This window comes from Mercenaria mercenaria, chromosome 18 (assembly GCF_021730395.1).
Source record: "Mercenaria mercenaria strain notata chromosome 18, MADL_Memer_1, whole genome shotgun sequence".
Taxonomy (NCBI): Eukaryota; Metazoa; Mollusca; class Bivalvia; order Venerida; family Veneridae; genus Mercenaria; species Mercenaria mercenaria.
This window is the reverse complement of record NC_069378.1, coordinates 54,600,436-54,624,479: the sequence shown is the minus strand read 5'-3', so window position 1 is coordinate 54,624,479 and position 24,044 is coordinate 54,600,436. Positions and strand designations below refer to the sequence as shown.

The 24,044-nt window shown below is 35.9% G+C and overlaps 1 protein-coding gene across 1 annotated transcript; it reads right to left on the bottom strand.

Annotated features, from left to right (window-relative positions):
- Window positions 1-1,835: 1,835 nt before the first annotated feature.
- On the bottom strand, window positions 1,836-23,065 carry LOC123538620 (peroxisome proliferator-activated receptor delta-like). The gene is made up of 10 exons (XM_045322841.2): window positions 22,930-23,065; window positions 22,396-22,554; window positions 11,174-11,365; window positions 10,334-10,554; window positions 9,611-9,730; window positions 9,219-9,363; window positions 8,664-8,872; window positions 7,833-8,042; window positions 7,325-7,526; window positions 1,836-6,094 (listed from the first exon to the last, which is right to left on the bottom strand). The coding sequence occupies exons 2-10, from the start codon at window positions 22,469-22,471 to the stop codon at window positions 5,844-5,846; spliced, it is 1,626 nt and encodes a 541-aa protein (XP_045178776.2). The 5' UTR covers window positions 22,472-22,554; window positions 22,930-23,065; the 3' UTR covers window positions 1,836-5,843.
- Window positions 23,066-24,044: the final 979 nt, after the last annotated feature.

Sequence of the window (24,044 nt, the reverse complement as noted above, 5' to 3'; positions counted from 1 at the left end):
ATCAAAATAACGAGCATATGAAGTACAAATGCTATACAGAGCAAAACAACCAACCAGAGAACTATTTTAATCCGCCATTACGAATGCACCATTCGACTATTTAGTTGGTGTGAACCTATACAAGAGGGCCATGATGGCCCTAGATCGCTCAGTTGAGTTACATTGCTTTCTTGAACAGTTTTTGTAGATGGTTATGCAAGGGAAATGTCTGCAAAATTATGCCAGTGTTTTCCGACAAGAATATTTTCGAAGTTTGTACTAAAAAAATACGTGCAGGTAATGGTGGGGAATGTGAGGTAAGACGTTGAGAGAAACAAGAAGATTTTTTAAGTTCCCACTACATACCTATAGGAAAACATACAGGGAAAAGTGGCCATGTTTCCTTGCGGCCATGGTTTTTAACGAACCAGAATAATTTGAACACTCTTGGTAGACGGTCAAACAAGCTTGGACCATTTGTGTGAAATGATTTTCAAATCCGGCTAGCAGCTTCAAACAAGAAAAAGATTTTTAAATTCTTCGCTATATACATAAAGGAAAAAGCGACAACGCCCTCCGGTCGGCATGTTTTGACGAATCAAAATAATTTGAAAAATCTTGATAGAGGGTCACACAAGAACTAATTGTGTAAAAGTTATCATGTAATCGGACCAGCTGTTTCATGCAAGAAGATTTTCAAAGTTTCCACTATATACATACAGGGAAAAGTGACCAAGGCCCTTAGCGGCACTGTTATTTTGACAAATCGGAATAATTTGGACAATCTCGGGTCACATAACGACCATTTGTGTTAAATTATTTTAAATATCGGACAAGCTATGTTGTTTGAAAAAATGTATTTTAGCTATGGCTACCCTTATGTGTAGCCAAGTGGAACCGTTTGAACACATTTGGAAGAGGACCATCAAGGCCAAGTAGTTTTATCAACGTTCACCAAACGGTTTCAGGGTGGGGGGATGCTGTTCGAAGAAAAGTGTCATGATCAACAATTAGGTTAAGTTCGCCGTCTTATCGGTAAAATTCGCCTGACTGGGCGATATCGAGACGGACGGACACTGGACGGTGTGCGATCACAATAGCTCACCCTGAGCATTTCGTGCTCAGATGAGGTAATAAAAACGTAGACGACAAAAAATAACACCAACTATGAGCATCTAGACATAGATTCAACAATGAAACTACAAGGAATGGACTGCGAAAGCGACAAGCGAGGTATAATTGGTTTCCGCTGAGACTAAACCATCTCCCCTGACTGAGTCTTTGTGAAGGGATGCGTTTGTGAAATAATGAATTTAGCGCGACTATTATTTATATGCATATTGAATGCTAATGTTTGGATATTCCTGAACGTATTGGTGATGTGGAAATTTTCACATTCGCAAAAATAACGTTGAAACAAGAGGGCCATGATGACCCTTGATCGCTCACCTGAATAATATGAGCCACATATTAAGTATTTTTCGGCGACGCCGTCTAAATTCGTTTTCGTTACCTATGCCACGTGACTTCAGTTAGCAAATCAAACTACTTGATAACGCATTATAGATAATTTATCAAGATGGAAGATTTATGCAACACTCTGCCTGATTGGACGAGAGTGTCAATTTCTTTCACTCTGTTGATTGTGCTACGCTGAGTGAAATGTAGACAAAGCGTTTATCCTAAACGACGCTGTTCACAGTTTTAAAGCTAACTTTGGCTCAGTATATTTAGAAAGAATATTAATATATCTCAAAATGATAAGTAAGTTTAATAAATATGATAAAAACCTGTTCAAATACCAACATATATCAAATTAAAGAAAGAGCTGAATACGGTCTGCGTATCACATGAATAAGGGTGTGATAAGAGTCTTTTATGTAGAGAAGTGCTTTTTAAAAGATTTTCCTTATTACAATTGTCGTCTGTATATGAAAAGGTTTCTTGCTTTTGTGACTTATTCAGATTGCATATTAAAATGAGTACTTGTTTGCTTTGATATATTTGTTATAAATTATTTAACTGATTTATTATATATGAATATCTTTCTTTAGTATGGTATGCAAATATTGAACTCAGTTGAAATCTGATTTATTATATATATGCTATATAATGACTGAATCTCATTACACTGAAATGAAGGTACGCTGCATACAGTTTATCTATGTGATATGACTACGGTCAAACTTAGCTTACGAAACAGAAATATTGAAATAATTACAATTGTATGTTTTGCTTGACCTTCACCTTTTTATAGGTGTGACGTTATTGTCCAAAGATTCATGAATATCGAATATGCATTTGTTAAAGCGGGGTCAGTTGGCCTATTTTAGAAATAAATAAAAATAATAAATAAAAAAATCCTTTAATTGATTTTTTCTCATGTATTCTAATCAAACTTGATTTGTAGCATCTTTATTAGGCCCGCAGCCAACTTTGTTCAGCTGGGACATTTAACCCCTTTTAGGGGCTGCTAGAGCTAAAACTAGAAATGTCTTTATACAGGGTCTCATGAACAGCTTGGTGGATCTTTGTCATACTTGGTCTGGAGCATCATTATAAGGTCCTCTTCCAAATTTATTTATATAGGAACTTGGGCCCTATTAGGGACCACTATAGCTAAAAGTAGATATGCCTTTCTTCGCATTGACCACTAAAATGTAATGGATTTTTATCAAACTCGATGTGTAACAATATCGTAAGGTCTCTTGTATTTTGTTACAAATGGGGATAGGGACCAATTTAGCTAAAAATATAAACACGTTTAATGACCTCTTCATGAATCTTCATCAAACTACTGCTGTAATTATTCGTCTAAGGATAAACGAAACAAAATTGCAACCCTACGAAACCTTTGCGAAAAATTAAAAGAGAACCATTTAAATTGTTAAAGTGCGGTGTTTAGTTTTGCAAAATGTTAGATGAAAGATGAATGTTAGATGAAAAATTCATAAACTTCTTTCCTTATTACAATTCGCCGACCATCATTTTTAAAGACATTTCTTGTTTTCTATATAACTCCTATAAGAAGTGACCCCAGGGAGGGTCCTCTTATCACCCGAGGGGCATACTTTGGACAATCTTGTTAGAGATCCACTAGGCAATGCTACATACCAAATATCAAAGGTCTAGGCCTTGAACTTTCAGACGAGAAGATTTTTTCTTCTTTTCACCCAGGGGCATAATTTGAAAATTTTTTGTAGAGGAACACAAGGCAATGCTGCATACCAAATATCAAAGGCCTATGTCTTGTTGTTTTAGACAAGAAGATTTTTAAAGTTTTTTCCTATATAAGTCTATGTAAAACCTGGGATCCCCGGGGTAGGGCATCTTTTCACCCCAGGGACACGATTTGAAAAATCTTAATAGAGTACTATTAGATGATGTCACATGCCAAATAACAAGGCTCTATGCCTTGCGGTTTTGGACAAGATTTTTAAAATTTTTTCTTTCGGTTGCTTTGGCAACCAGACATCTGCATGGAATTCAAGTCTTTGAACAACTTTGAAAGGGTCATTCCTATGAAGTTTGGTGTAGTTCTGCCCAGTGGTTTTCAAGAAGATTTTTTTTCAGAAAATGTTGACGGACGCACGACGTACGACGTACATAGAGCGATCACAAAAGCTCACCATGAGCCTTTGGCTCAGGTGAGCTAAAAAAGAATGATAGCGTCGTGATAACAGTTTAGTGTACAACCTGCGGCTTACTAAATGTGGATATATAAAAAAAATGTGTGTATAATTAACATATTAATTGCCATGGAAATTTCCACACTTTGTGTAAAAAAAATAGCAAAAAGAGCTTAAAATGCTAAAGTGGATTGTTGGTGCAGAATCCTCTTTCAAAAATCGTTAGTCTGCACTTACAGAATCTCCAGTCAAGTTTTTAAAGGAAACATGTGTTCTATATATGAGCCGCGCCATGAGAAAACCAACATAGTGGGTTTGCGACCAGCATGGATCCAGACCAGCCTGCGCATCCGCGCAGTCTGGTCAGGATCCATGCTGTTCGCTTTTAAAGCCTACTGCAATTAGAGAAACCGTTAGCGAACAGCATGTATCCTGACCAGACTGCGCGGATGCGCAGACTAGTCTGGATCCATGCTGGTCGCAAACCCACTATGTTGGTTTTTCCATGGCGCGGCTCAATTATAAAAATCGATGGTACAGTTACATTTTTGTAAATATACTTCACCCTCTGCGATAGATAATTCAAAAATGAAATTGAATATAAAAAATAAAATAGTTCTTATTGTTCAACAATTAATTAAACTATTTAAGGAGTATATAGTTAGACAAATTTGTGTCAATAACGAACTTTCATAATTTATGAAATTTCAGATAACAGCTATAACACTATGTATATGAGATGAAAATCTAAAATGTTTTAAAAATATGCTTATGGAAGCTCTATGAAATGGAGAATTTCCTATCCTTCCATATGAAAACTATATTCAACACAGTGGTTATAATTCAGTTAAATATTTTACAAAATGGTGACATTTTATTAAGATACAAAAAATGAAAACTTGAGCGCAATCCAGAAATAAAAAATCGATAATGTTATAGACAGTTTTCAAAATTAGCTTTAAAATCAGTGACTTTATATGAACAGATTTTGTCAGTTAAGAAAACTATTTCAATCGGCTTCATAATAAGCGTACGTATACAGTATGGGATAGGTTTTGATATTTTAATGAATCTTTTAAAAATTGTTAAAAACCGCCAGATTTCCGCTAATAGTCTTTCATAACGTCATTATGATGATGTCACGATTATTCATTGGCTCTAAAACATACTAATTTCCATGAGTATTTGTCACTATGACAACCTAATGTATTAATGTTTTTAACTTTACAAAATAGTGTTTTAGTCTAAAACAAACGAGACTTATAAATAACTCACTAGCTGTCAATCAATTAAGTAAGATATTAGAATTAAATTAAAACTTGTAAAAGTGAAAAAATTACAGAACTAAACTAATTTAGACAAACACTGAGAACGATATAGATATACTAAAATCACAGAAAAGCAGATCCAGTCATATCTGGTATTGATCATCCTGTTTTATTTATGTATGTTCCCATCCTGTTTTATTTATGTATTCACCTATCATATTTTATTAATGTATGTACCCATCATGTTTTTTATTAATGTATGTGCCAATCCTGTTCAAATTTTATAATTAGCCTATTACCAATGTATAAACTGAAAACTCATTTCTTGTGTGTTTCTGAAAATGATTCAAGTAAAAGTGTGAAAAAAATGTTTTGAAGATTGTTACTTTAATGTAAGTTTTGAGTGATATTTGTAAATACCAATCGAGAAAAAAAACAACAACTAGTTTGCTGTAACTAGTAACACGGCACCATAAGGTTAGCCTAAAATTCTAGTTTTGTACGCGAGAACAGTTTTTTTTTGTAAAAAATGGTGCGACTGGCTTGTCCTAAAATAGAATGACTGTGACTAAAAAAAGGATCTGGAGCGCCTGTGATAAATTACACACTCTGGTATATACCGGATTCAAGCGATTTGAAAATTTAGTATCTTTAAAATGTATACATTTTTGTAACCATGGTAACCCTAACCATAACCCTAACCTTTTGTCAGTAAATTATACATATTATACACTAAACGCATGCGGACATGCAATAATTTGCGAGCGCTCCAACTGATTATCATTTCCGAACATGCGCAGAAGACTGCTCCAAGTCTGCAGTGAGCAACAATGAAATAGAATTGTATAGTTATATGCGATATTACACTCAACCAAGATAACTCTCGCTGAAACTACCACAACACTACGAATTTTCTAAAACACTTCATCACCGGGAAATTCTGTCTTCACATACACGATTAAATATATCAATGAAGGTCAAATATTTCACATATCAGTTCATGGGTCTTCGAATATGTTTCCGATTCATCAAAAAGATGTCCTTTTAATCGACTTTTAAGCTCCTCGGTGACCTGTAAAAGCTGAGGAACCAGAACTAACAACTGTGGTAGAAGGTATTTATCTTTGGGGTGATTGTGTTTAAGTTCGAGTCTAAGTGAGTCCACGAGTTCCAGCTGAATTTCTTCAATTGCACTGCTTTCCGTTACACCGGGTGCTTCTAAAAATAGATTTTTTTTTGTTACATACTCGTTTCTAATCTTCGTTCAGTTATAATGGTACCGGAAACGTCAGCATTTTTCCATCTATACTGACGTCTGAATTTCATATTGGGTGCGTGAAGTAATTCATTGTGTGTCGTTGTGATAATTCTTCATTTAGTTCAGTATTGTCAATCTTTTTCAGGCTATTGAACAAATTCATAATAACATTACATTTATACGTGCAGATACGTATGTAATAAAATGAACCACGCCATGAGAAAACCAACATAGTGGTTTTTCGACCAGCATGGATCCAGACCAGCCTGCGCATCCGCACAGTCTGGTCAGGATCCATGCTGTTCGCTTTCACAGTCAATTGTAATTAGAGAAACCGTTAGCGAACAGCATGGATCCCGACCAGACTGCGCGGATGCGCAGGCTGTTCTGGATCCATGCTGGTCGCAAAGCCACTATGTTGGTTTTTTCATGGCGCGGCTCAAATGGTTTTTATCTTTGCATCAGGAAATAAGTACTCGTTCTTTAAGTTAGCAGAAGAATACTGAGCTCCTAAAGTCGCGCAATATTTCCGCTGCACGGAGCTCGTGCATATTTCCCGATACAAAGCTAATAACCTTTAAATATCATCTGACTTCGTCCTATCGCCCCAATTCAGTAATCATTCGATTTCAAAAATAGTATTATTGTGATTATAATGTGTCCAAAGCTGTAATGATTCTTAATTGATGATATTTAGTAAAATATATAGTCGATACCTCTCGGCGATAGATTAGCAAACAGACTGGTAATAAAGAATTTGTAACAAAATTTCAGATTTTTTGCAATTTTTCTTTTGTTTTACATTACAGTGGCAAATGCCAGTCTATTTTACACATTTCATCAGAGGACTGATATGAGACTGGACCGAGAGAATAGATTGCCTATATTCAGAACTTTAAACTTTAAAAGATATATATCATAGTCTAGGAGATAGTCTACTCTCGGCGATTTTCTGATAATTTACCAAAAGTTGACGGAAAAGACCGAGAAATCACGAATTCTTGAAATCTGATTTGCTTCAATCAGTCCTCTTTAAACAAGTAGACAAAGTCATTATTAGGATTTTTCACTGGTTAATACTAAAAAATAATTTTCAGAAAATACATATTTTAAAAGACATTCTGAAAAAATGTACACATTTATCTAGAAAAAAAAACAAAAACAATCAAAACAAAAAACAGAGCTATTACCTATGAGTAGAGCTATTGCACAGTATAAAGCCACTTCCACTGGCGTAAGCTGGAGCTTGCTAACTTTCCTTGCCACCTGAAATAATCCTTCGAATAGACACTGCGCCTCGAAGCAGACGTAATACTCATTAGCGGAAGTGAATGATATGCGCTTTAAATCTGACTCGAGACAAATTGTGTTGCCCTCGTACAAGATGTAACTCTGTAAGAAAGTAATAAAAACTGTTAAAACGCGAATATTTGAAAATGTTTTAAATTGAAGCAATACCAATACTCGGATTTCACGATTTTGGATATTACGTATGGATGCCGAACTATTTTCAGATCCATTTCTCTAAAACTTCATTTTTTACAACCAATAATAATAGTACCACGCCTATCTATTGGGGATACCTTTTAAATATTTCTTTTATAAATTTTGCAGATTTTAACCAATGTTTTCAGAAAGTGTGCGAACTACTTTTTTATACAGAGAATGTTAAACTTATCATTGAACATGGTCACTTACCAAGATAAGAGAGACACTGTAACAGTTTTGTTTCAACAGAGCGATTCTATCGACCATTTCCAGACTTGAAAATTTGGGTATCTTTTTAGTGAATTTCACCGTCCCCTCAATCACTGGAATGACTGCCTCTTGGAATGATTGGAAAATATTTTCTTCCGCAAACTGCTGAGCATTCATCGTATTGGCGCAGAACCGCTGATCCGGTTCAACCTACACAAGAAAATAATCCTATTAAGGATTGAAAAGACTGAAAGAACAATATTGCTCAACGTTGGGATACCTTCTAATCGCCCAAGAAAAGATTATTTGAAGGACGTGTTTTAAAAGGAGAACAGAATCGATCATGGTCAGTCATAGCTTTTTGCTGGGAAATAAATTATCGCATTAAAAATTGTCTCAAGTAGTAAAAATCTTCAAGGGAAGTTAACGAAACCGTCCAAAGAATGTTCTCGCAGATTTTATTATCATACATTCACAATACTAACGAAGTGAGAAATATTTGAGTCGCGCCATGCGAAACCAACATAGTGGCTTTGCGACCAGCATGGACCCAGACCAGCCTGCGCATCCGCGCAGTCTGATCAGGATCCATGCTGTTCGCTAACGGTTTCTCTAATTGCAATAGGCTTTGAAAGCGAACAGCATGGATCCTGACCAGACTGCGTAGACGCGCAGGCTGGTCTGGACCCATGCTGGTCGCAAACGCTCTATGTTGGTTTTCTTATGGCGTGGCTCATTTACATTATTTTCATACTGATTCCACATTACACGCTGATATTCACACACATGTACTTATGTTTAAGATTTTGAAGGTATAAAAGAATTATTTACCTTGATAGAATTTGGTTCCTTTTTCGAAAGACTGAAGAGGTAATTTGAGATGAATTTGCAGTTGCTGTATGAATCCTGAAATGCGCCTTTTATACAATCTGACAAAGTACGGAGTTCAAGAATTCGAGCAGAGTTAGAGGTAGATAACTCTTCCCTGTCTGCTAACAACTTTTCCCTTTCTGCTTTTGGCATTCTGCCAAACCGTACGGCTGAAAAACAGAAAAAAAGATTCAAACTTAGATCCTTAATATAGATGCTAGCCATGAAATGGCGGTGTTTAAACTTCAGTGATTCTCAACTTCGAATCACTGCAAAAGGCAAAATTATAACAATAATATTCATTAAATATTCGGATGCATCATTTATATATCATTAAACCCAAAACATACCTTTCCACTGACTTTGTAGCCTATGTGTTATTCATAATTTACAGATTTTCAACAGGAAATATAAGACATGATTTTAGTTCGAGCCTATATTTTCCACCAGCCGGAAAACGCTACTATCCGCAACGTTTCGGACAAAAGACGATATGAATAATTAAAGCGTCCATACCATTCGGAGACATCCCAGCATTGATACATTTCTGATACCGGCAGCTCTGACACTTGTTCCGCGACCCCGTATCGATACGACACTGGGACCCTTCCTTACACGGCTTGTACACCAGCTGTTTCTTTAAAGTACGTCTGAAGAAACCCTGTATTGTAATAACAAAAGTCATTAATGACTGTGAATTTGTCTTCAACTTTGGACGTTTTCGTATTTACAACATACTGTATTGCACATTATTGACAAACGCATTTTGTAAGATGCCTATTTTATTCACCAAGACTGCAGCCTGTCTGAATGTCGGGTGCATTTTGCGTGAAATGCCAGTCAGTAAAAAAAATGGCAACTGAAACTTTAATAATCTATTCTCACGTATACCGTATGTAGAGTTTTACCTTACATCCTTCGCAGGAATGGACACCGTAGTGATAGCCTGAAGCTCTATCGCCACATATTCTACACAGTACTTGGAGTTCGGTTGTATACAGTTGTTTAACATTATTTGTTGAACTAGCCTGTTAAAGGTAAGAAGAAACTGTAATTGAAAACTCCCTCACGCCTGTCACGGTAAAAAAAAAGAAATTCAAAACTCCCTCACGACAGCTCTCTTGAGGTCGGACATTTATTTGAATAGCGTTTAATTACAATATCAAAACAACAGTCACCATAGTCATGTCAATATGTACTTATAAGTGAATAAAGCCGTCCCTACATAATCACTCTCTTCCAATTTGCTATACAATAACTTCGTCTGGTACGGTTTGTGGACATATATAAAGTGTAAAGAAAGTAGAGGTAGGTGACCTGTGAAAATGTCAATTAGCGAAAAAAAAAAAAAAAAAAAAAAAAAAAAAAAAAAAAAAAACATGTCGAGACCTGTGAGAGCATAAACTGGAACACACTACATTTCTTATTTGCTACATAACTTTAAAACGGAGTCTTTTGTGCAATTATGATAACAATAAAATATGGAATTTACGCAAAATCTGAAAAATATACTGTTTGGTCAACATCTTTAACTAGAAATTTTAAACACTTGCAATGCGCATTTCTGTGTTACAAATACTAAAAATATTGTAGATAATATTATGGCTGTTAAAGACCTTAACTGAAATTACCTTGCTACAGCATATGCTAGAATTACCGGATGAATAATCTGGTACTGAAGGTGAATCTTGGCACGTGACTGTCGATCCGGTGGAGATTGTGCTGACATCATCACTAAGCTCTCTGTCCAAACATCTGAAATCGTACGGTAAGCTTGAATCCGCTATAGCTGTTTGTACCAAGAATTTGTCTGATCTCTCGAAGTCGTTCTGATCAGTTGATGACACAGATTCTGCAATGAAATGATAGCCAAGATCAGCTTTGCTGCAACAACATATGAGCCGCACCATCAGAAAACCAACGTAGTGCATTTTCGACCATTATGGATCCAGACCAGCCTGCGCATCCGCGCAGCCTGGTCAGGATCCATGCTGTTCGCTTTCAAAGCCTATTGCAATAAGAGAAACCGTTAGCGAACAGCATGGATCCTGATCAGACTGGGCGGATGCGCAGGCTGGTCTGGATCCATGCTGGTCGCAAAGCCACTATGTTGGTTTCGCATAGCACGCGCTGGCCGCAAATGCACTATGCTGGTTTTCTCTTTGTGCGGCTCAATTATTATTCAAGGTACGATCTGATGAAATTTATTTTAAGCATCGGCAAGGTAAGCCGGTTCACATAGCTGTACTCAGAATGTCAGCAAAGGTTAGCTTTCACAAAATAATTATGCCACGATGAACGTTTTCCAGAATTTGTAATAAAACAAAATAGCAAATATACCAGTGGCTTCTTGACACTCATTAAGATCCCCAAGTATGTTGACCTTTGACGAACTAATTTCAGTTTACGCGTTTGAAACTTAAGCGACTACACGGCAACACCACATTGCAAATTATAAGATCATTTTCTACCTCCGTTTTGTTGCTCGTGTCTCTGAATGTGCGTAAGAAGATCGTATGAGAGGGAGATGAGCTCCTCCGGCAAACAGCTGTCGCTATATCGTGCTTTCTTTTTACTCTCTGATTCTGCTAGCATCTTTCTCTTTGTAACATCTATGGACGAATTACAGCGCCTATATGCCGGTGTGTCGAACACATCGTTTCCTGAAGATACATCATAGAGTAATTTCAACTAAAGCCTTTAGTCTAATTAGACACAAGTCATCTAATAAATACCATACAAGTCATCTAATAAATACCATACAAGTCATCTAATAAATACCATACAAGTCATCTAATTAATACGATACAAGTCATCATATAAATACCATACAAGTCATCTAATAAATACCATACAAGTCATCTAATTAATACCATAGTCATAATTAATACCATACAAGTCATCTAATTAATACCATACAACGCCAAGGCCTCCCCCCTACCCCCAAGATTACACCACAAACCCCTTCCCAAAACAATCAACGAAAATTCATTATCTATGTTACTCCGTATTGTTGTTAGTTAACACCTCCGAAAGTCCCTCATTAAAATACACCCCAATCCTAAACAGTCCGCACCCCTTCCCCCAATTCCCTCATTATTTAAAATTTAGAAACTTCAAACTTGTTTTAACAAGTTAGACAAAAGTACTGCTACGGCCCTTCCTAGATTCCATACATTTAACAAATTAGACATAAATACTGCTACGACACTTCCTAGACTCCATACGTTTAACAAATTAGACATAAGTACAAATTTACTCGTTAGGCTTAAATCTGAAAGATCAAAGCTGTTTCAAACCAAAATATTTATGTGACAATAAATATCAGTTTAATGGACCTGAAATGAAAAATCTAAAATGGATATACCTGCATTTCGTTTCAGAATCATAATGCGATCAATCCTTTTGAATAATTTATAGACATATCTATGTGCATCACACTTCACTAGGCATGTTTTGCAACTAGAAAAAAGCGGCCATTCACCTAATGTACAGTAGGTCACAGTGAAACATGCAACAAATCTGTGTTTTTTGTTGTTTTTTTTTTTTGCGGCCCGTATAGAGATACATGTCTTGAGCCATAAATGAGCCGCGCCATGAGAAAACCAACATAGTGCTTCGCTACCAGCATAGATCTAGACCAGCCTGCGCACCCGCGCAGTCTGGTCAGGATCCATGCTATTCGTTTTCAAAGCATATTGCAATTAGAGAAACTATTAGCGGACAGCAAGGATCCTGACCAAACTGCGCGGATGCGCAAGCTGGTCTGGATCCATGCTGGTCGCAAATGCACCATGTTGGTTTTCTCATGGCGCGGCTTAATTGTATTGTTAGAAGAATAGGTTTCACCATTAATTTAAGATAAATACACAACCGAAGTGATACGAATATATCATGTAGTTTAAAGATATATAATGCATTATTGCCACCATCAATTTTTCATGCAAGATAGTCATTTTCATTGAATCATAGCAAAATAGTCTGCATGTAAACTGGACATACAGGGCCTCAGAATTGTGCACTGGCTTCATCTCATGTCAATAAGTAAATGTACTAGCATCATCAGAAAATAAGGTTATAGTTTGAATAGGTCGATAGAAGCCTTTAAGATTCGCCACGAGGTGTGCACCATGCATTAACTGAGTTATTTTGTTGTGCTTAACGTCGCACCGACACAATTATAGATCATATGGCGACTTGCCAGCTTTGGTGGTGGAAGAAGACCCCAGGTGCCCTTCCGTGCATTATTTCATAACAAACGGGCACCTAGGTAGAACCACCGGCTTTCCGTAAGCCAGCTGGATGGCTTTCTCACATGAATAATTCAACGCCCCGAGTGAGGCTCGAACCCACATTGATGAGGGGCAAGTGACCACGGAGCTCCCCCCTCCCCCTCAACCCAGCTGAGATTTCATCCATTAAATCTACAGCATAAATTTAGCGCAGCTGTAAAAACCAGTATTGACAAAAGCTATGACCTTATGTTAAAAATTACAAAATGAGTTTGTGCACGTGTATTAAAAGAAGTTAATAAGTCCCTTGCTTTCTTTTTAAAGGCACTGACCTCCGGATTTTTGGCTAAAATTATCTTTCTTTAAAATTGAAGTTTGGTCACATTATGAACATTAGAACGTGAGTTTCTGTTTCTAAACAATGTTAAAAATGCCAAATTAAGAAGAAAAAAACCCGAGGCGATAATCGAACCCGGGCCGCCGCGGTATTGAAACTTTTCTTGAAGAATTACGCACATAACGGTCGTTGAAATTAAGGCAGTTTACTTCCGGTACCCCGTTACAAACAACGCATGGAAAAACAGTCAATTCAACTAATACTTAGGCTATGTGTTTCCATAACATATAATCTGTCAGGATTATCTAAAACAATTTGTTTTTTGTTGTCATACGATCAGGAGGTGAGTACCTTTACTAACTTTATGACCTGAAAAATTTGATTTATTTCAGTCAACTGACTAAAACAATAATACGTCTTTTTGTAGACGTGTTATGCACTTTTAGGTTACGAAAATTAACCTACTTCTAGAGGACAACTTGCGGACAATGAACTCCAGAGAGTAGGATATCAAATTATTGCTATATTTCTTAAAGGTACTCGCCAAATATTAACACTTTTAAGTTTTTTTTCCCTAGAGAATGTAATACATAATGAAAACTATATGAAGATCCTTTGGAAGCACTAAATGCAACCACCCAGTCCCTAGATTCTTTTTTAAGACATATGAGCTGCACCATGAGAAAACCAACATAGTGCATTTGCGACCAGCATGGATCCAGACCAGCCTGTGCATCCGTGCAGTCTGGTCAGGATCCTTTCTGTTCGCTAATGGTTTCTCCAATTGCAACAGGCTTTGAAAGCGAACAGCATGGATCCTGACCAGCGTCTGGATCCATGCTGGTCGCAAACGCACTATGCTGGTTTTCTAAGGCGCGGCTCATATAAAGATGTAGATTTTTAATATCTCTGGGAAAGTCATTGAAGACTTGCAAGACATGAATGTACTTTAGACATACTTTAAATAATGTTCCATTTTAATGCTGATCTAAGCAAATATGATGAACTTTCTGAGGAATAGAAAAGAAGAGACGATTTCCTTTACTATATTTGCAATATGATGAGTACACCGGCTCTTAAATGATGTCCTGTTTAATTCTGAATAAAGAAGCAAAGATGGTGTTATGACTTTGCATTTACTACATTTGGTGATACGTGCAATCTAGCCAACTAACACAATCATTATTTTTTTTATTATTTCTTAAAAAAAAAAAAAGTACTGGCCAAAACATGTATATTCCTATGTATATGCTATACTTTCATTTATACACAAATCTGGCTGATCCCTTTGAACAACTGAAAAAAAGTCCCTATATGTTATAAGTTACAGGTTGTTTTGCGAATGAGTTTACTATATTTTAAAAGATATTTAATTTCCAGATGTTATGTACAAAAGGACTGTGTAGCGGTTCGCTGGCTCCTTTTTTTCAAATTCAAGTAAAAAAACTCTACCCTATAGAAATCTGTATTTGTATTAAGTATCATGAAGATCCATCAATGGATTACTTTTTTTTTTTTTTTTTTTTAGAACAATTAAAAGGTAGTAACTCTGAAGTAACTGAAAAGATCCTGGTAAAAGGTGAAAGATGTACATGCAACCACTGCCCTAAAATAAAGTGATCTATAAGTGTGCTAAATTTCATGAATATACATCACATGTTTACTTTGTTAAGTGGGAATTAATGGATTACAAGTTAATTAAGGGGCGATAACTCCAAGTTAATGACGTGACGAAACTGCGCATGCACCACTGTCCTACAGTAATCTAAGTTTGTAAAGTTTCATGAAGATCCATCAATACGTTACTTGGATACAGTCGGACGGACGGACGAACAGCCGGACGGACAACGCCAAAACAATATCCATTCGCCTTCGGCTTCAGCCTCCGAATGTGTTTTCACTTTGCCAGGTTAACAGTTTTAGAGAAAAAACAATGCAGCGGGAAAAGCATTTTTGAACTAACTTGTAGCTGGAACTAACATGAGCCGCGCCATGAGAAAACCAACATAGTGGCTTTTGCGACCAGCATGGATCCAGACCAGCCTGCGCATCCGCGCAGTCTGGTGAGTATCCATGCTGTTCGCTAACGGTTTCTATAATTGCAAGAGGCTTTAAAGCGAACAGCATGGATCTTGACCAGACTGTGCGGATGCGCAGGCTGGTCTGGATCCATGCTGGTCGCAAACGCACTATGTTGGTTTTCTCATGGCACGGCTCACATGTATTTCTAAACAGAAACTACCGATTTTTTTAACAATTCATGCATGAAATTTTATAACATTAGATCTATATGAAACAATGTTTTGTTGTTGCTCCTAAACTCCTCTCCATCCCACTCCATGTTTTAATATATGCCAAACCAGTGAAAAAAAAAAATTCAAAAAAAAAAGGACACAGAGCTACAATTACTTTTCTAAAGCAGAGACGGTCATTTTCAAAGTTGTGATTCCGACGACCGTAGACCGTATCTTTTTTTTTTTTTTTTTTTTTTTTTTTTTTTTTTTGCAAGCCGAGTTTAGTTGAAAAACGCAACTTTGAGAAGCTCCCGGAGATCTGTCTTACAATATTTTATAACGTGACCTCGCTCTCCCAGCGATAAAGAATGCTATTTTTACATGGTTCACACAGCGAACAAGTATAGTCTGTATCAAAATATATGTGAAATGGCGCGTACATCTGTGGTATAAAACCTACATCAACTGATTTGTTTATGCGAATTAACAAAAATTAATAAAAGGTAAAATATAAACAGGTGTCTTTTTTAAAAAATAAGTAAAAATAATAAAACAACAGCCGTTACAGAATTAAAAACCTAAGCATAAGCGTAAAAAGTAACCTGTAAAGAATGTTGCAAGATGTGTTTACATGAAGTGCATAAATGTGTTTCCTAGAAATACGTTCAATCACACTGAACTAAAAACCGGTAGCTGAACCGGGTAACGATAATCAGTTCAATATTGTAGAACGTGTGAATGTAGCTGAGATCTAAGTCGATCTACGCAAGCAGAAGATAGAACAAAAAACACGCCCTTAATTTTTAAGCACGTGAGGTAACAGCTCAACGGTATCGAAATATGTATAAATTGATGCCCCCACTCCCCTCCCCAACACACCCCTTAAGTATAATCAAACGAAATGCTGATGAATAAAAAAAAACGCTATCTAGCCGGGAGCCAGACTAGCAGAGCAACATTTTCGTTGACATCTAAGTAATACAAATGGTAGCTTGATCTGATGACCATTAAATACATGTTTATTTCTAATGTTGAAAAATATTTGAGCCGCGCCATGAGAAAACCAACATAGTGGGTATGCGACCAGCAAGGATCCAGACCAGCCTGCGCATCCGCGCAGTCTGGTCAGGATCCATGCTGTTCGCTAACGGTTTCTCTAATTGTAATAGGCTTTGAAAGCGAACAGCATGGATCCTGACCAGCCTGCGCGGATGCGCAAGCTGGTCTGGATCCATGCTGGTCGCAAACCCACTATGTTGATTTTCTCATGGCACGGCTCATTTTCCCATGTCAAGACTGAAAAATTAAATCATATAAAAAGACTGAGATGCTTTGATAGATACCAGTAAGAGGGTTCAAACCATAAGACACGCGTAAAATTCCACATCCCGACCCAAACTGGGAGTCCATTTTAAAGTGACTTAACTAAATAAATTAATAAATGCAGGAAAGAGCAAATTATTCAGAGTTTGTATATCCTACTTAGAAACAAACTTTAATAATAGAATAAGGTTATCTCAGGTAAACTTGATGAACATGTGAAACAAGCTATAGGTTAGGTCATTTCAGGTGAAAACTGACCAGTGGTCACTGTTACAATTATAGTCCGTTTCACTTTCGGCCGCTGGTTTTGATGTAGGAGAAATACATGAACAAATACTTATGAACTTAAATAGGGCAGCCTGGAAAACCTGGGATGGGCTCGTGGGATGGGCTCATTGGATGGGATGGGCTGGGCTGAAGGTCATGGGATCGTGGGCCCAATGTCAAAGAAATATACAGTAAGGAACATTAATTAAAAGTTCAACTGATCAATTAAGAGGTCAGCTAAGGATAACAGGGACACAACCTGTAATTACAATTCCCAGAGTGGGTATATTCTCTGCCAAGAAGTGAAATGAATAAAAAAAATACAAATACTTAGTCCTCTTCCTTGTTAGATTGTACTTCTACGGTTCTGATGCAAGTAATAAAGAATTAATGGACAGTATTTTTTATCATAAGTAAAGCAAAAAAAAGCAATTATTTGGAACAAAATATATTCATTTATTGTTCACTTTGTGTAAATGTTAACATCAAAATTTATTTATTTTATCTATATTCTATAAATTCAAAATTGACAAATGTTAGAGAATCCCCTTTTTCGTATATTATACATGTAATATGTCTGATATATCTATATTCATTTTTATAATCTTTTTATATTGAAATTTGTTAATTAATGTTTACTTTTTATTTTCAGTAACCTCTTTTGTTCCGAGAACTGAATTATTTCCATCTCGTATTTTCTCTCAAAAATGATTTTTATTTCCTAATAAATTAGTCTTACAGAAACTCAGTGTAGGTTCATTCTCTGACATGGGTTAGAAGTCAACTGCTGAATTCGTCATTTATCTCCCTGCGACATATATATATAATTCTAACATCATTATTACAAATTGTTTATTATTTTTATATTCAGATATATTTTTTACTACATAAGTCTATTGTTATTTCATTTATATATCATTTATAAATACGTATACAAGAATGATATTCTACGTGTTTTTTATTTTTCATCAATTCATTTATTACTTTAAAAGTATTACTGTTTTATTTAGTGTACTACTGACTGGATCAGGAGAACTTATTAGCAATAATAATGATAACAATAATAGGAAAATGTAATTACTGTTATTTGCCAAGAAAACATTAGCTCCTTTTGTTACTCTCGACCAGATCTTATTAGCACCATGACATGAATTCCCTGTGAGAATCTGAGCAAATTTTGGGGTCAAATGGGTTCAGCCCATGTCCTTGAGCCCATCCCATCCCACGAGCCCATCCCATGATCCCATCCCAGGTTTTCCAGGATCCCCTTAAATAGCTTGTTATCATTCTTTTTTAAAATGTATAGAAGCCCTGAAATAATAGATATCATACTTCCTTATGCAAATTTTCTATAGCATGTAACGTAACTTTTTTCAGCATAATGCACGTTATATTCCACGGGATTTCGTAACATAATGCAGACGGTATAATTGTAAATAAAAACGGACACCTGTGGTATATCAGGTCTTCCATAATTTGAATAAACATTTTCCTTGTCTCATTCTGACATCGTAAATTAATCGTTTCTCAGTAAAGACAGTCCGTAGTTTCTATGAAATAATTATTATGTCGAAGGAAACTATAATGATAAATTTTTTTTCCCCAAATTTAACGTAGTTGTTTATTTAGTAAGATCGCGGTTAGCTTACCTTCTAACCTTGAATTTGATATGCAAAACGTAGACTGTGACAACAAACAGATTTAAGGCCAACGTTTAAAATATACTTGTTTCCTTACCTGCCTACATAATTCTAAAAATTTATGACCTGCGCTCAGCCTGTTTTGGCTTATCAAGCAATATACAAAATGATACATATTTGTCAGAGGATTCTCAAGAAAATTAAAGTTTTCAAATTACATTTCAATGGAATTTTTAATGTAAGAAGCTGTGCTTAAAAGACTAAAAAAACCCAATAAATTATGAATAAAGAGCGTGCTTTGAAAAAATATCTAAAAAGATAATGTAACTTTCAAACGGCCAGTGAGTCGGGTGAACTATGTATGAAATAGGGATAGCCCTACAGGCCAAAGTCCTTCTCTAATATACTAAAACGCTTGGCGTAAACGTTATCAATTTGATTGAATTTTGCAACATCCCAAACAAATAAACTTGCTGTAATGTATTTGATATTCCGAAACAAGTTTTAAAATTCACAGTCTATTCCTGTGCAAGTTGTCTTTTCAACATTGTGTCATAACCTCTTGATTTTGAAATACAGAAGACACCATTCCGGTACCCTTGTTAGCAAATACCAGGTAAGTTATGCCCAGGGCCAATAGTGGATGATTTCCAAAGGAACTGACACGGGACGGAGATGTGGTAAAACATTTGTGCAACAGATATTTGAAATGTCTGTCACATGAAGAATTTTTAATAATAAGAATGACAAAGTACTCACATTTCTTAGTCAGGAATCTGTCAAGCTGTTGACAGTATTGCTTTTTTTCAGCAATAAGACTCGAGAGTGGTTCAAATTAGCTTAAATTTTCAATCTAGTGAAAACGGCGGACACAGGTTCGTCGGTCATTCACCCCATCTGCACTCAAAAACTAGCCAGCTTTAGGTCAATGACCTAGGACCATGGAATACAATTTTATCAATATCAGTCATTGACCTGATTATGTTAATACTGGGTCAAACTGATTAAAAAATAATGTGCTATACACATGTACCAGATATGCGGATGTCGGAGGATTTTGACAAATTTCTATTGACTTTTCTGTACAGATGCTATCAAAATAATATGTATATATTATTAAATCCTCTTTTGTTATTGTAAATTATTGCTAGTTGATTTTAAAACGCTTAATACAAACATATTCATATTTTTAGCCCCTCCCACCAAACCCCCAAGACCCATGGTACAACCCTGAAAAAAGATCGGACATTGTTTAGCACCCAGTACATAAAAGACGCATGATACAATCCTGGAAAACTTTTTGTGACCAACAGGTTTGCAAAATCGATTTTACCTTGAAAAAATAATACCAAGGCCATAATGCGACCGGCAGTTATAAATAATCACGGCCATTATACCCGATATGACAATGTCCTATCAAGGGCTCTTTCGCCTGAAAACATGTCTTTGAATACATTACTAAATTTCTTTTGCCGTTTTGAAAATAAATATTGCAAAAGACGGGACAAAAAATAATTATTACCGATTATAACCATTGTGTTGTCACGGGCCGACCAGGGTTAGTAATATGAAGTTTCAAGCACACAAAGTGTACGTAGTAATGGGTTCACTCGAAATAAAGCCAGCTTACTATCACTGCATGGTGCATTCAGGTGCATTTTTTTATGTATAAGTATCACATATAGAGGATATTTTCGTTTGTTAGTGTATTAGATTGAAATATCTTTCAGAAGTGGCATAGCCACGAGTGAAAATGTTGAACAAACAAAATTAATTTTCCTTTTATTTCATGATTTCACTAAATTTAATCCTTCATATTTCGATAATTCACTGAAAAAAAAAAACATGCAATAAAATAAGATAAATGAAAAATTCTTGTAAAAAAGAAGAAAAGTTCGTGTTTTATAATCAAAACATCTTACTGTATTGAAACAGCATAACATAAAATCTTTTTTTTTTGTCGTCACATCATAAGTAGCTATTTACTGTTTACAGTACAGACGTGTACTTAAAGTTTAATTACTTTTTATTTCATGACTTCCTATACTTTCTGGGGCTTGATAAAACTTGATTAAACACCAGGTGTTTTAAGTATTAATCGGATTAAAGGTCATCTCCTACACTAGTGAGGTCATGTACAACGGCATCTGTTTCAACATCATTACGATTTTCAAATAAAAAATGGCAAAAATAAATAAATAAAATAAAATAAATAAATAAATAAATAAATAAATAAAAGAAATTGGCTTTGTCTTAAATTTACAGATTTTTTTTGAATACTGCTTCCTAACGGTATTCAAGTTATTAAGTCACATTTCTTTTATTCATCAAATCAAAGTTATTTAACTGAAATGAGCCGTGCCATGAGAAAACCAACATAGTGGTTTTGCGACCAGCATGGATCCAGACCAGCCTGCGCATCCGCGCAGTCTGGTCAGGATCCATGCTGTTCGCTAACAGTTTCTCCAATTCCAAAAGGCTTTAAAAGAGAACAGTATGGATGCGCAGTCTGGTCTCGATCCATGCTGGTCGCAAAGCCACTATGTTGATTTTCTCATGGCGCGGCTCAAATAGTTAACTAGACAAGACTTCTCTCATGAAAAACCTTCTATATCAAAATTTCTACAACCTCATATAATTTTGTTGATTTAACATCTTTAAACTCTATACTAAAACGTCACAAAATGATTACAAAAACACACTAAAATAATTACGTTTCATAAAAAAGTTGTTGTGCATTTTACCGGAGATTTTTTTCTGGTACTCGTTGAACAGTGAATATTCTGACAAAGTTTAAAACATTAGATTTTTATAATTGTGTAGTTTGTTGTTCATAGTTAGGACGTTAAATGAATTTTTGTTGTTGCATGAGTCAAAATGTTTATCTTTCTTTTTTTTTTTAAAGATTGATATGATATAATTCTATGTACATAATTTTGGTGACAAAATCTTTAATATAAAGTTATAACCCACAATTTCAAGGGTTAAATGTCGAGTCATAAAAGCAACTGCGAAAGAAAGGCACATTGGCACTGACGTTGTTGCAAAAACAGTAAAACTAAGGTGTAATGATTCTTTCTGCAGGTATGCGTAATGCATCATTGCAGAGCAGCGCAGACAAAAAACTTAAAAACTGCCGACATTGTACATGTAGGCTGCGATACTATTTTTAGATACAGTATACCCAGAAAACCGTATTTGACAGTGGGCAACGCATTCACGTACAGAATTTATGTCAGTTCACGACCTAAATAGCTAAGGTTGCAAATTAATGAAAAAAAAATGTGAAAAAAAATGCTTGGGTAGGTTGTATTGGTCCCAAGTCCGCAGACCGCCGGTCTTTATTTACAACCAAGCCATTTAAAAAAAAAAAATATTACATAATATTTTTTTCATGGTTTGAATCAAACACTTGTCAGTTAGAAAAATATATAATTTCCTGGAAAGTTATTAATTTTTACTGATCCGTAAATATTAAACGTCGCGAGACATAAAATGCTGTAATGAAAACAGTCAAAAATGTCCAGGTAGATAAAAAAAAAAAAATCGCTGAATACAATGTTTTTATTCCAAGCATGTAAAAATTTTGAAAAATAAAAATAAAATATCTCTGCTAAATAATAAAATTAATTAATAACACTAAAAAACGAAATGTCATACCTTCAGTCTGTGTCTGCATCGTCCGTAAACGATGGAAAGTCTCCCCTTCAAACGAAGGCAGTGTCAACATAGACATTGATGTCAATTATTTTTGCTGGTTTCTTTTCATACACGGAATTTTCAAATAACGCACCACTTCAAGACCAAAGTAGACATGTACTACAAAAAAAGGGAGAAAGAGTCAAGAAATAGCATCCATTCTATCCATTAAAGCACGTTCTTTATTTAATAGTAAATTTGAATCTTAAGAGACTAAAGTACATTTACTTAAGGTGTAATTGACATCTTATCTAAAAGGCCTAAGGTCGGTAACCCACATATACTCTTTATCTAAAACATTGACACGGAGTCGACAAATGTTATAAGATCAAGGACATCAAAAAAAAAAAAAAAAAAAGGCCGACGTCAATACATTTTCTACTGGAATTTCAGCCCCTCCGTTACTATATATATACTGTATATAACAAAATTTTAATATTTAAATTTACAGTTGTCACTTCATAATTTTGTGAGAAGAAAAGAAAATTAACTTACACGTTATATTCCTAAATCGTATGATGTCCAAATCTTTCACGTTTTAAGACTATTTCATATTCCAAGAGATCCGGCTTTAATATATAAGACCGGTGCACAAATGTCATAATGATCTCAGAGCGGCGTGACTTTCTGAACCATACCGCGTTTACAACGAAACAGACTATAGAATACTCCAATTAGGTCAAACATAACACGCCTACTGCTGAATATTGATTGAGCGGCGTAGCCTGTCAGTCAAAGTAAAGGAAAGGGGGAACGTTCGCAGTACATTTCATGCTAAACAAACCTCGAAGGGATCATTAGGGAGTGTGCAAAGCGACTGTCCAACCTTGGCTATAGAAAGCGGCTCGCTTAGCCATGTTAGCTCTTGTTATGAGAGGGCAGTGATGTAGCTCAAAGTGATATGCCATTGAAAAGGGGAACAGTTCCGCCTTAGCTCAGTGGTAGAGCGTCCGCCCTGGGCGCGCAAGGTCGTGGGTTCAATCCCTGGTACCATAAATTCCCTTGTTTGGCGCTCAGCATTAAAAGGAAACAGGCTTCTCCTGTCTCATACACAAACAGCGATGAATGTGATCAGAAATGAGGTATCGAGAGTGATTTATCTAAGGTGATATGTGGACCCAAAATAAACTGAGCCGCACCATGAGAAAACCAACATAGTGCATTTGCGACCAGCATGGATCCATCCGCGAAGTCTAGTCAGGATCCATGCTGTTCGCTAACGGTTTCTCAAATTGCAATAGGCTTTGAAAGCGAACAGCATGGATCCTGACCAGACTGCGCGGATACACAGGCTGGTCTGGATCCATGCTGGTCGCAAAACCACTATGTTGGTTTTCTCATGGTTTCTCAATTACTGATACCTTAAAGCATCTTTTCTGCTTAGATCTTAGTAATTTAATCAGCAGTTGTTTGCATGCAAATGAAGGAAATAATATTAAGCCGTTTCATAAAATTGAGACGATAATTATGATATGCACTTGTTGATGAAAAATAATTTAAAAAAAATCTTAGTTGTTTCTTCGCATATTATAAGAGCACAATTATTAATCTCCCCTAGATGAACATTACCGTAACGGGAAATCACTTCGTGGGCTAAATTCAATCCATTG